Source organism: Vespa velutina, chromosome 12 (assembly GCF_912470025.1).
Source record: "Vespa velutina chromosome 12, iVesVel2.1, whole genome shotgun sequence".
In the NCBI taxonomy this organism is placed as follows: Eukaryota; Metazoa; Arthropoda; class Insecta; order Hymenoptera; family Vespidae; genus Vespa; species Vespa velutina.
In genome coordinates, this window is record NC_062199.1 from 1,427,888 (window position 1) to 1,441,664 (window position 13,777).

The 13,777-nt window shown below is 29.9% G+C and overlaps 1 protein-coding gene across 4 annotated transcripts in view; it reads left to right on the plus strand.

The window, feature by feature from the left end:
• Nucleotides 1–12,230, plus strand: part of LOC124953475 (protein N-terminal asparagine amidohydrolase) — a 44,097-nt gene extending 31,867 nt beyond the window's left edge. For 2 of the 4 annotated variants that reach the window (XM_047504911.1, XM_047504910.1), the window contains 6 exons: nt 8,141–8,328; nt 9,482–9,547; nt 9,982–10,164; nt 10,548–10,756; nt 11,104–11,265; nt 11,956–12,230. In XM_047504911.1, the coding sequence (XP_047360867.1) occupies nt 8,142–8,328; nt 9,482–9,547; nt 9,982–10,164; nt 10,548–10,756; nt 11,104–11,265; nt 11,956–12,081 (933 nt within the window). In that variant the 5' untranslated portion in view covers nt 8,141 and the 3' untranslated portion in view covers nt 12,082–12,230. Of the gene's footprint in view, nt 1–3,475; nt 3,617–3,879; nt 3,950–8,140; nt 8,329–9,481; nt 9,548–9,981; nt 10,165–10,547; nt 10,757–11,103; nt 11,266–11,955 lie in introns of those variants that run through there. The other 2 variants (XM_047504912.1, XM_047504913.1) reach the window with 2 other exon arrangements.
• The last annotated feature ends 1,547 nt before the right edge of the window (nt 12,231–13,777 follow it).

Here is a 13,777-nt window from a genome sequence, read left to right on the forward strand (position 1 = left end):
TTTTTTTCTTTTTCTTTTCATTTTTATATTCGTCTTCCTGTTTCTTTCCCGATATCTTCGACTTTCGATCGGACAATTACGCTTAGAAACTTAGAAAGTGGGTGCGCAAGCCAGACGATCTCGATGCTTCTAAGCATTAGAACTATTCTCGAAACTTCTTATTGTGTGTGTGTATATATATTCATGTTTGTATGCATATATATGTATGTATATATATATATAAAATTACTATGTATATTTATGTATATGTCTCTATGCATTTATGTATACGTAACATGGAAGTTATGCAAATGGCGGACTTTGATCGGCGATAAACAGCCATTCTTATTTTTTTTTTCTTCTTTTTTCTTTCTTTTTTTTTTTTTTTCTTTTCTTTCTTTCCTTTTTTTATATTCCCTTCTCCATCTCATTGACGCTCGTTGTGTAAAATTTCGGTATTGACGTCAACCAGTTCCTTTATTCAGATTATGATGGAAAACGTGCGATCGAAAGAATTAGAACATATTATCAGACGTAAAACGTTCTAACGTTCTAACGCTCTTTCGATATCTCCTTACAAAATTACGTATTATTCGACCTAACGTTATACTTTAAGATAAAATCTTCGAGAGAGGAAATACTCGATTCTAATTTCTTGTCTAATATATTTTGTGTCTCTCTCTCTCTCTCTCTCTCTCTCTCTCTCTGTGTGTGTGTGTGTGTGTGTGTACATAATTAAACAATTAAATTACATCATTGGTTGTATTATTATATTATACAACTTTTTTTGCAATTTGTTAATTTTTATATTTAAATATATATATATATATATATATATATATATATATATATATTACTTCTCTAGTTAATTTCTAAATGTTTTGTTATTACGATTATTATTGTTATTATTATTATTATTATTATTATTATTATTATTATTATTATTATTATTATTATTATTAAGTAATTAAAATTATTTTCTTCTATCTATGAAAATAAAAGTTATTTGTTTCAGTGATAGATATCTGGAAAAAAAAAGAAGAAATAAGAGAGAGAAAGAGAATGGAGGAAAAAGAAGTAAAGAAATAGAAAATGATTAATCTGATATACTTCCGATTGAAAAAAGAAAAAAAAAAAAGGAGAAAGAAAGGAAAAAAAAAATAAATAAATACAAAAAATCATTCGAGCATGCAAGTTTTGCTTTTATTTTGAAAAGCAAAAAAGAAAGAATGTTAAAGATAATTCATGCATGTATTCGATGTCGGAATGTTCGTAGTGTGACTCAGGCTGGTGGATAATCGCGATTCCAAGAAAATGTTTCGCGTGCTCGGAGATACGAGGAGAGAAAGAGAGATAGAGATATAGATAGAGAGAGAGAGAGAGAGAGAGAGAGAGAGAGAGAGAGAGAGAGAGAGAGAGAGAGAGAGAGAGAATGTTGCGAGAGCGTCACGCGAAGTATGAAATTTTATGAAATTACGAGGAGAGTTAGGTACTCGAAAGTATAGGGACTTTTTCTCTATCCCTTTTTTCCTGATTTTTCTTTCCTTTTAATTTTTTTCTTTTTCTTTTTCTTTTTTTTTTCTTTTTTTCTTTTTTTCTTCTTCATCGAAGCTACCTTCGAAGGATAATTAAAGCGTATCTTCTCGTCGGCGACTCGGTGCATCCAGTCGTTCGATAAGACGACGATCTTACGTACGTACGTACGTTCGTGTCACACTGATCATCCTCCTCTCGTGTAAGTAATTTTCCACGAGAATAATCTTCGAGAAAGATTACTATCGTAAGTACGTACATATATATATATATATATATATACACCCTATGGTGCCAACGTTTTACAACGTCTCGTGCGATAACGTAAAAGTATTGCTTTTAATTCGACAATTATAAAAAAAAAAAAAGGAGAAGAAGAAGAAGAAGAAAGAAAGAAAGAAAGAAGGAAAAAGAAAAGAAAAGAAAAAGAAGAGAGAAAAATATTACCAAGAAATTCAATAATTTAATAACAAATGGTACGGGAACGAATGTTCGAATTTTATATATTGTTTATTTGATTTTTAATCGAAGTAATAAAATGTTATGGGACAACGACAAAAATTTAATACCGATGCAACAATAATTAATCCAATCTCTTAATTGTTTATTTACTTTTATTCGGAGATAAACAAAAAAAGTTGTAGGAAATAAAAAGAGTTTTTTTTTTTTTTTTTTTTTTTTTTTTTTTTTTTTTTTTTTCATTATTATTATTATTATTATAAATAATACAAGAGAATTTTTTAATTAAGTTCGACTTCCTAAAAAGAAAATGAATTAAATTGTTTAAATAATAATGATAATTAATAGAAATTAATCAGTCGAAATATTAATAATAATAAATCTAATTTTTATCGAATTGTTTGGATTAGATTTAACGCACATAAACACACATACACATATTTGCAGATATTATAGCATTAACATTATTATAAAAATGATAGAAAATTTATTATTAATATGAAAAGTTTCATGTAAATGGCTTCTTACGAGAATGAAAGAAGGTTACATTTTGTCTTATCAATTTACCTAATTCCTATTTTAATCCAAGACAAATATTAATTCCGATTTGCTCGATCAGAAAAACGAGTAAAAATGAAAGATCATGATTTATGATCATATATATATATATGCGAAAGAGAAAGAGAGGGAGAAATAATGACGCTCGCTCTTTATCTCTTTATTTCTTTTTCAGCGAAATTCATATTTAAAATAATCCTAATCTCGTAATTACTTCATCGACGAAAATTAAGAAATTTTATATGTTGAATAAGTAATCTAATATTATCAACAAAATTGAATAAATTTAAAAGAAGAATAAAATTAATGAAAGAAACATTTGACATGTTCGAATTAGGTGAAACACCCTGTGTATGTATATATATATATATCTTTCACACACACGCTCGCATGCATACGCACAGACATGTTTTTAGAGATGATCCAAACATGTTATTCTCTCGGCTTCTCTAAATGTATTTCATATATGCATATACTTACACACATACGTACATGTATATTATATACATGTGTGTGTGTGTGTGTGTGTGTGTGTGTGTGTGTGTGTGTGTGTGTTATATGTATACGTGTGTATATCTGATGGATAGAAACAGTTTCGATTGGTCTCGCTTGGATTTCAAGCCATCCCACCAAGAAAACTCATATCGAAACTGACAGCCAATCAACGTGCTGACTGATAAGGGAAGCCATAATTAGTGCGATTTGTTAACGTGTCGGCTGACGGAATCGAAGGAAAACACCGTCGTCGTCGTCGTTGTCGTCATCTTCATCGTCGTCGTCGATCATTAGTCTTACTGCCGCTAAATTCTCGCTCGATCGATCGATCGGCTCGCGCTCGTTGGATCACTTTCTTTCTTCTGCGTATTTCTTTTTTTTTTTTTTTTTTTTTTTTTTTTTTTACCTTAATTATATATATATATATATATATATATATATATATATATATATATATATATATTTCTATGAGCCGAAAAAGATCGAGAGCTCGCGTGTGGTGTGAAAAAAAAAGAGATATAAATAAATATAAAGCAAAAATTAATCAAACAACCCTAAAAAGTGAATGAAGGGAGTGCGTGAACAAGAAAAGGTGTGAGTTTATTTACGTTGTTGTAATAGAAGAAAAATTGAATAAAGTGTCATTGATTATTTACTATTTGACGGAATGAAATGAAGTAGATATTATTATATATATATATATATATATTTTTTTTTTTATTTTTTTTTTTTTTAATTCTCTTAAATTTTATTTTTAATCACGAGGTGAGAACTATTTTTTTACGTGGTAAGAGTGGTATGTGTACAAAATCAAAGTTTATACGAAATTAATGATGATATAACGGGTGTGTACAGGAACTAGGATCGTATATAAAGGGTGTACTTTTTACGTTTTTTAAGGAAAAAGTGAAGGAGAAGAAAGCAGGTAATTAAATCGTTTCATGCAATCGACATGAATTTTATTTAAACAAAAAAAGAAAAAAGAAAATTTTTTAATTATCTCCAGAGAAAGAGAGAGAGAAAAGAATATCGTAAGACTTCATTAATAATACTGTTTTTCTTAGACTTTATCGTTCGTCAGCAATGTTAAAGACATCGAGAGCTTCGAGACTCAAGCTCGTTACGAACGATAAACGTTCTTAAAAAAGAGCACGAGAGGAATGAGACAGAAAGAGAAAGAGAGAGAGAGAGAGAGAGAGAGAGAGAGAGAGAGAGAGAGAGAGAGAAGGAAAGATTAGCTTTCCAAGGCCTTAGATCTTCAAAATTTCCAACCACTTTCACCCCTTCCATCCCTCTCCCTCCCCTCCAGTGCTCCTTTTATTTTTATTATTTCGTTTTTTTTTTATATTATCCTGATAAGCATTTTAATTTTGAATATCTTAAAAAATCATCGTTCAAAAAATAATCGTTTATTAATAAAATAATTCTATAAATAACATTATCATCATCATCATCATCATCATCATCATCATTATTATTAATTTATTATTATTATTATCATTATGAAAAAAGAAAAAAAAAAGAAAGAAAAGAATCGTATAAATATCAAAAAACTTTATTCTCTCTTTCAATGAAGATAAAAGTAAAATTTCGATAAACTCAGCGAATCATAATAATTCATGCTTGATAGATCTTACAAAATCATCCTTTAAAAATGATCGTTGATTAATAAAATAATTTTATAAATAAGCTCGTTATTATTATTATGAAATATTATTATTATTTTTTTTTTTTTTTTTTTTTTTATTTTTATTATTATTATTATGAAAGAAATTGTGTAACCATGACAGATTTTATTCTCACGATAATATTGATAAAAATAAATTTAAATAAATTTCGGAAAAACATTATGATCGATTCCCTGTTCGAAGATGTTAAAAAATCATTTCCAAAAAAAAATAAAATGATTGTTTATTAAAAATTCTTCTCGAAGAAAGAAAAAAAAAAAAGAAGAAAGTAAAACAAAATCCTACAGATAACTCGTTCTTGTTATTTAATGTAACAATAATATTGTATTAATCTTAATGCGAGTGCAAAAAAGGAGGATATTTAAAAAATAATCCAAAAAGAGATAATATTATCTAATGATCGTGCGAATTGTCGATTTAAAAAGAAAGAAATGAAACGAAGGAATTAAATATAAATGACGGAAAATATTAGACCAAAAGTTCCTGGAGTTGATGCTTTTTTCTTTCCTTTTTTTTTTTTTGTTTCTTTTTTTCCAAAACTTTTCAGGCTTGATCTTAAATGAGGAGGGAGAAAAAGAAAAAATAAGAAAGAGAGAGAGAGAGAAAGAGAAAGAGAAAAAAAATAACCGCAAAAGTTTCGAGAAAGAAAGAGTACATTTAAAAAAAAAATATCTCTAGAAACTTTTGGAATAACAAAAGAAAAAAAAAAAGAGGGAGAGAGGTCTGATCGGATTTTCTTCAAATTAGTTTTTCATATGGGTTCGCCATAATAATGTCTCGTAGATTATGATAGTTGGAGAAAAAATTTATAGGCTAATTATCCGAACCAGAACTTATAATTATTACGACGTATTTCTTTTTCAATATAGAATGCTAATTAAGTTTCGTGTGACGTATCACATATACATATATATATATATATATATTTGCATGCACGAGCATTACACGCACAAATATACGTAATAAACTATTATATATCGGAATGATCGATAAAACGATCGATGAATATGAAAGGAACGCATTTGCAATGTAAATCTGAAATATTTGTACGAGTTAAAAATAATTTTATTAGACTTTTCGAAACTTTTCGTGTATTTTTTCTTTCTTTCTTTCTTTCTTTCTTTCTTTCTTTCTTTCTTTCTTTCTTTCTTTCTTTATTTATTTATTTATTTCTTTATTTTTTTTATTCTTTAATTGTTTCTATTTTTTTTTCCTTATTTTTCTTCTTTCCTCTCCTTTTCTTTTTAATTATACGAAATTTTTCTTACATTTTACTAATACTTTTGTTTTTCTCCCTAATTTATTTCTCTAAATCCAATACGTTCGATTTTCTATTTAAGTTTTTTTCTCCCTTTTTCCCCCTTTTTTCCTTCCTCCCGTGCCCCTTCATTATTTCTTCGCGAATATGATCTGTCTATTTATATATATCTACGTCGACGAGATACTGCGAAAAAAAAGAAAGAAAAGGGTGGGGTGTGGGGAGAGAGAGAGAGAGAAAAAAAAAAAGAAACAATCGAATAGGAAAAATGTGTCGAGAAATTTAGAAACGCGTTTTAGAACTCTCGCCACTATACGGCTCGCTAAAAACATCTGTTTTCAAAGAGAACCATCTATTTTAAAACCTAAGCCACACGTGGGAACGAGTTTTTGTCGAAATGGGACAATTTTTCTTTTTCTTTTTCTTTTTCTTCGTCTTTCATTTTTTTTATATTGCTTTTCTTTTTCTATTAGTCAGACTTCTCTCTCTCTCTCTCTCTCTCTCTCTCCCTGTTTTTTTTTCTCTGACTTTGTTTGTCTGTCTCTTTATCTTTCTATCTTTATTTTTCTCTCTCGTTTTCACTTGTACGATTGCTATATCCTAAACGCGAATCTCTCTCTCTCTCTCTCTTTTTCTGTCTGTCTGTCTATCTCTCTTTAACTTGCACGATAGCCAAATTCTAAACACGAATTTTTAGACTTTCTTTTTCCTCTGCCTTGCACTCCAGTTTCTTTCTTTCTTTTTGCACACACACACACACACACACACTCGATCTTTAGTTATCGAGCGTTAACTCGAATAAATAAATCGGATCGAACCAGCTTTAATCGTATTTCCATTTCTTTCTTTCTTTTTTTCTTTTTTTTTTTTTTTTTTTCTTTATTTTTTCTATGTTTACAAACTACGCATTCAGATTTAATAAATAATACAAACATAAATGTATAAAAATGAAACTTATATGATACATATATAATCTATGTAAGCCCGTTTCTCCTAAAGTGATACAATCCGCCATTTTGATTTTCCATAATAGAATCCTTTTCTTTTTTTCCTTTTTATCGTGCCAAAAATAATAATCAATGATCTACGTTGGTATTAACGTCAAAAAAAAAAAAAAAAAAGAAAAAGAAAGAAAAAACAAATTTTGAAAACTTTCAAAGGACTTTTAAAAATCGACTCGAAGATTAATTATTTATTTATTAATTTTAATTAAAGCTAACTCGTTCTTCTTTTCTTTTTTCCTTCTACTCTTTTTTTTTTCTCTCGGTCTCCTTCACATCTTCTTTATTTAATTTATTTCATTTACTTATACTATCTCGTTAAGCATATCATTTACAAAAGAAATATTCCTCGATGTAGTCACCCTTAAACGACCTCCCATTGCATTTATCGTTATATTGTGTACATATACATATATACATATATATATATATCCTCTTTACAATGAAGTCCTCGAACGATTTATCTGGGTGCACGATCTATACACGAGGCATTATGACAAAGGCGGTAACAGGATCAAGAGATCGAAGATCACAGGCAGCCCAGGCATTGTTGGCACTCGTGCCAACCCGTGTCGGCCGTTCCGTTGTGTTTAATCGTGTTAACAAGGAGGACTCTGGGGACAAGTCTCTCTCTCTCTCTCTCTCTCTCTCTCTCTCTCTCTCTCTCTCTCTCTCTACATATATTTATATATATATATAATATATATATATATATATATATATATATATATATATATATATATAATATGTGCGTATATATGCATATATATATGTTAAGGCTTTTACTATTCTCCGGATTTACGGATATCAAAGTTTTGAGTATCCGAGTACTCGAGAGCAAAAATTTGTATTAAAGTATTCGAATATCCGAATAAATTGTTTTCGACGACCGATTAAAACCAACGAGTCAAATATTTTATGAACAAATGATTATCAATGATACTGTCTTCTTGAATTTTTAATGAAATTTATAAAGGAAAAAGAAAAAAAAAAGGATTAAGAAAAGAAACCATTTTAAAATCCATTTATACCAGGGATGAGGAGATCCAATTGATTTTATCAATTAAATATCCTTATGGACGAATATATGATCGCAAATATTATTAATAATATAGACTTGAAAGAACATCGTAATATAATAATGTATATGTAATTTTATAATGTTTCAGAATGGTGTTGGTTGTAAACGGGGTCCTTCAGGAAGATGTCCCGACGGACAGTAGGTCCTTGTACGTGTCACATCCCGTATATCGTGAGACTGCCGCGCAACTTCACTCAATGCCGGCTAAATTAGTGGGCCCGGTTGGCCTTTTGTATGTCCAACAACGAGAAATGGCCGCCACATTGCCACACGATAGTTAGTATACAAATATTTTTCATTCTATCAATACTTTTTAATCTCCCATTCTGATCTCATTTAAAGTCTCGTAATAATTATATATATATATATATATATATATATATATATATATTTAATTTAATTAAAGTATATACAAATTATTTCACAATATTTTATATTAGTCATAAAGAAAAAAAAAATTTAATTGTACATTTCACTTTTTATATGAGAAATAAATTCGATTACGTAGAAATTAATTATAATCGTGTTTAATAATAATAATAATAATAATAATAATATGTCGATTAATGGATCAATTTGTTTTCAACTTAAGACTTCTTCGAAAAGAACGTCTTTAATGTTTGTTACTCGTATCTCTGCTAGTGCTGCTCTCTTGTCTAAACATGAATGATTTAGAGATTAGAAGAAGAAGAAAAAAAAAAAGAAAAAAAGAAAAACTTAGAAACTTGACCTAATACACTCTCACCCATCCATTTCTTTCGAAAGATAACGATATAAAAGAGACTAATATAATACTATATTGTCGGACTTTTAGCGATATCGTCCATTGGTATAATTGTGACGCAACTTGCTTTTGTCAAAAAAATTGAATTAGTTAACAACATAATGATTCATTTCTAGATGACGAAACGATGACGGCGAATATATTAAATGCAATCGATAATAATTATAAATATTTGATATCGATAGTTCCCTAAGTGATCCAAAGTGATTTATTAAAAAAAAAAAATGAAAAAAAAGAAAGAAAAAAATTATCGATTACTCCTTTTCGAGACTTTTTTGCAAGTTAATTGTTTTTTTTTTCCAGACTATAAAATTACAATGTTAACCTGTAATATACTACTAAACCTAACTAAAAGCATAAAAGATTACAAAAAAAAGATCAATTAATTTTTAAAATCATCTAAGTACTTTTGACTATCGTTCTATATAATATCTTCCTTTCTCTCTCTCTCTTTCTCTCTCTCTCTCTATCTATCTATCTATCTATCTATCTATCTATCTATCTGTCTGTCTGCCTCTTTCTCTTTTTTTTTTCGAAGCGCAAGTAGCGTGAGAAAATAGGCTTACCACGACTTATATATACTCGTCGAAGAGCCACTTTGGAATTCACCGTACTAAGTGCTCTCCTCTTCTTTTCCTTTCGCAGAGAACGTGAGCATCCTCGGCTCGGACGACATGACTACGTGCATAATCGTCGTCGTGAGGCATTCCGGTAGGTATACATTATATATTTATATATATATATATATATTTCTTTTTATGTAAATACCATAGAAAGACAAGAACGACATGTAAAAGTACTTACATATCTACCTTATATCCCGGCCAAATGAAAAATTGGAAAACGTGAAAGAAATTAAAAAAAGAAAAGAAGAAAAAAAGATAGAAAAAGAAAAATGAAAAAAAAAAAGAAACAAAAAAAATTATATTAAAATCCTTGTAAGTAATATTTACTCGTTAAGTTCTCTCCCCTTTAAAAAAAAAAAAAAAAAAAAAAAAAAAAGAAAAGAAAAAGAAATTCTATTTATCAAAGATCGTCAAAATGACTTGAATGAAAAGTATAACAGATAGATTACGATTTACTCGATCTTCTAAAAGTTTACAAATCTTCGAAATTTTTTAATTATGATATTGTAAAATTTGTAGGATCGGGTGCAGCAGCCTTGGCACACCTGGACGGTGCAGGTACAGAAGATGCCGCAGCCGCGATGGTTCAAAGGGTGACAGAATTAGCTATTGGCTTTCCGGAAGGTCGTTTAGAGCTTCAATTAGTCGGCGGTTATTCCGATCCAAGAAATTACTCCGAGGAATTGTTTTACAATATTCTCTGTAAGTTTCTTTTTCAATGCTATTTAATCGTTCGATTAGATAAAAGAAGAAAAAAAAAAAAGGAAATCTAAATAAATCTACATTTTTTTTTATTCAAAAGAAAAATACAGGCGGGGTCGGAGATGGGGGTAAAAAAAGTTTTTAGACGATTCATTTATCACCACTCCATCCTGTATAAGATAATAAATCTAAAAATGTAATACATGTAGATTTATATAGATTATGTATCTTTTATATGTTTGTTTGTTTGTTCATTCATTCATTCGTCGTTCGTTCGATTGCTCGTTATATATTTTTATATAAATTATATTCTCTCTTTCTTTCTCTTTCTTTCTCTATTTCTTTCTTTCTCTCTCTCTCTCTTTCTTTCTCCTTTTTTAAAGCTGCCTTTCACAAACAACCCGTCGAAATCGACCTAACGTTGTGCTGTGTCGGTGAATTGAATACAACCGTAAGAGCTGGCATCCATTGGCCTGTGATCTATGGTATCGGATTGAACGTGAAGACCGGCGAGATCTTCCCTGCGACCTTCCCTGACAAGGGCCCCGATCAGCCGCTCAGGTGTGCCAGACAGTTAACCGGAGGTCAACAGGTGCATGTGCGCTGTTATCTAAAGTGAAAGAGGAAGAAGAAAGTAGACACGCCGCATCATATATATATATATATACATACACATTGTATTATATATACATATATATATGTGCGTGTATGTGTGTGCGTACACGTTGCACGCATTAAGAGTCTTAACAGGCAATTTCGTTTAATATGGAAAACATTTTTAGGAGATTAGGTCGTTGATATTGCTCGCGGCATGAGTATACATAATGTGTATACTCGACGTTTTTAATCCAATAAAATTATTTTTTAATCGAATCGGTAAATGCTTCGATCTAATTATAACAGTTGAAAATGTCATATAATTTCATTGGAAATTTTTAGGTACTCGACGTTTACGACTGCACACTGGGATTACTTAGAATCGGCCCATTTAATTATGATCCCTTAAGAGGTGTCGACCTCTGGCTAGCTCAATCCGATCAGTTCATCCTTCAACATCTATCGACGTCACCGGAAGTCGAACTTCCTCATTTCGTGTCACAGGTGAATTATTTGTTTGTTTGTTTATATATTTCTTTTATCGATAAACTGTATATTTTGAACGAAACAATACTCGATGATCCACTCTGTAGATAAATTCTATTTTATGTGTTTACTTTGATAAACATATCTTTTTTTTTTTCTTCTTTTTTTTTCTACTACTTTTTAATAATATATAGTAATGTATGTGCGTCTATAATATAAATAATGAATGAAATAATAATATGTAATATATGAAAACTAATAACTAAAAATATTAAAAATTACATAACTAATATAATAAGTTACATAATCAAAGTACAAAATGAATCAAAAGTTCTTACGTGACTTTAAAGATTAATTGATCTTTAAAGAATATCATGGTACTGCATAGAACATATGATAGAGAAAAAAAAATAAATAAAAATGTTTGTATTGTCTTTTTTTTTTTTTTTTTTTTTTTTTTTTTTTTTTTTTTTTTTTTTTTTTTTATTATTGATCTTTAATCAATTAATCATTTCTTTTTTCCACATCTCTTTAACATTGTCAATAAGAAACGCGAAAGTGGATCTCCTGTACTTAAATTTTTAAATATTATTAAATATTAATATTTCTTTTATTATTATTACTATTATTATTATTATTTATTTATTTATTTATTTATTTATTTATTTATTTATTTATTTTTCTTTCCCGCTTCTTTTTTCTTTTTAGGTACGAGCAACGCTTAAATATATCCAGGACAATCAATTTCCGGCGGTTACCGTCTTTCGAGATAATAGGCCTCATTATTATCGTCGGGACGAAGCAACTGGAGTCTGGCAACCGATACGATACTAATTATTGCACTTCGAATTACATTAACATGTATATGTATGTGCGCGCCAACTTTTTCGTCCTTTCTTGAGGGAGCATGAAATCAATTAATTAATTAATTAATGCTCGCGAAGATTCGTCATCCTTTTTTTTTCTTTTCTTTTCTTTTTTTTTTTTTTTTCAACCTCGACGAGAAGAAGAAAAAGAAGAAGAAGAGGAAGAAGAAATCAATTTTCAATCAATCGATAATTGCGAACTATATAAAAAAGGAAAGAAATATGGCGGACTAAGAGGAGGGAAAAAAGAAAAGAGAAAATAATTAAATCAACGTGATGTTCTTCTCGCGTTGAGATTCGAAATAAATAATTAATCCTAAGTGCGAGAGGGAAGAGAGAGAGAGAGAGAGAGAGAGAGAGAGACGGACGTCGTCGTCGTCTTCGTCGTTGTCGTCTTCATCTTCGTTTTCCTGAAGATTTATGCCGCGTGAATCACGAACATGAATTACGCTTTCGTGGAACCACGTTGGACTCGTGTTTATCGTTAAGATTGCCTGTGATGTCGAATGATTCAATCATCAAAAGAAAATCAAACCGGTTTGATTTTCACAGATATGACGAATAGAATGGCCGCCAAGCGTAAAACAGGATGTTCTACGTATATAATAATGGATGATAAATACTTAACGTCGATTGCTTTTCGATGTTGTTAATTAAAATATATATTTTAAAAATTTCATACGAACAAGTTCCACGTACGCTTCTTTTTATTAAATAATAAATAAGCATAAGATAGATAGAGATAGAGAGAGATAGAGAGAGAGAGAGAGAGAGAGAGAGAGAGAGAGAGAGAGAGAGAGAGAGAGTGAGAGAGAGAAAGAGAGAGAAAGAGCTGAAGTGAATGAGAAAGCGTAATTATTCAACGTTCGCGGTTCACGCTACTTGAGAACGGGACATTAAGTTTTGATTACGTTTGATCATTGGCGGATTTTTTAAACCTTTGAGGAATCCACGGAGACAAATTACAAATTCTTGAGGAGGAGGAATAAAGGGAAGAAGAGACACCCGCCTCCCTTTTCCCTAACATTATAAAACAAATCAATTATTATGCGCACAATATAACATTACGTATATATACTTTCTTTCATCGATCGTTCATGAAAATTGAAAAATAAACACTGTGCAATAAAATTCGATCATAATCTCATTGATAATAAAAATTAAAAATTATATATCGAAAATTATATGTCGCCAAAAGATATTAAATTCATTTTGTTTATATAATATGGAATTTTTTTTATACTTTGTCGTATCGTCCCGTGTCGTGTCGTGTCGGGGCCTTATATCTTATAAGGCCCAAGGCAACCGCCTCCGCCATTTCTATGCATAAATCCGCCATTGTAATCGTCTTTCGTTTCATTACTTTTGGACATCGTTTCTCTCGTCGCTTTTGTAAATCAATAAATAAATATTATTATAGCGTACACATACACGCACACACAGACACACACACGTGCAGTTTAAACGAACGATCGATCATGTTCGATCGTCGATCACGTTGATGATATATAATTAAAAAGCTTAGAAACTCGTGTTCTCTTGCCATTTTTATTTTTACAAGTTAAGAGAGAGAAAAGAGATAGAGATAGAGACAGAGAGAGAGAGAGAGAGAGAGAGAGAGAAAGGGACGGAAAAAAAAATAAGAAACGTTTGTAAAAGGAAAA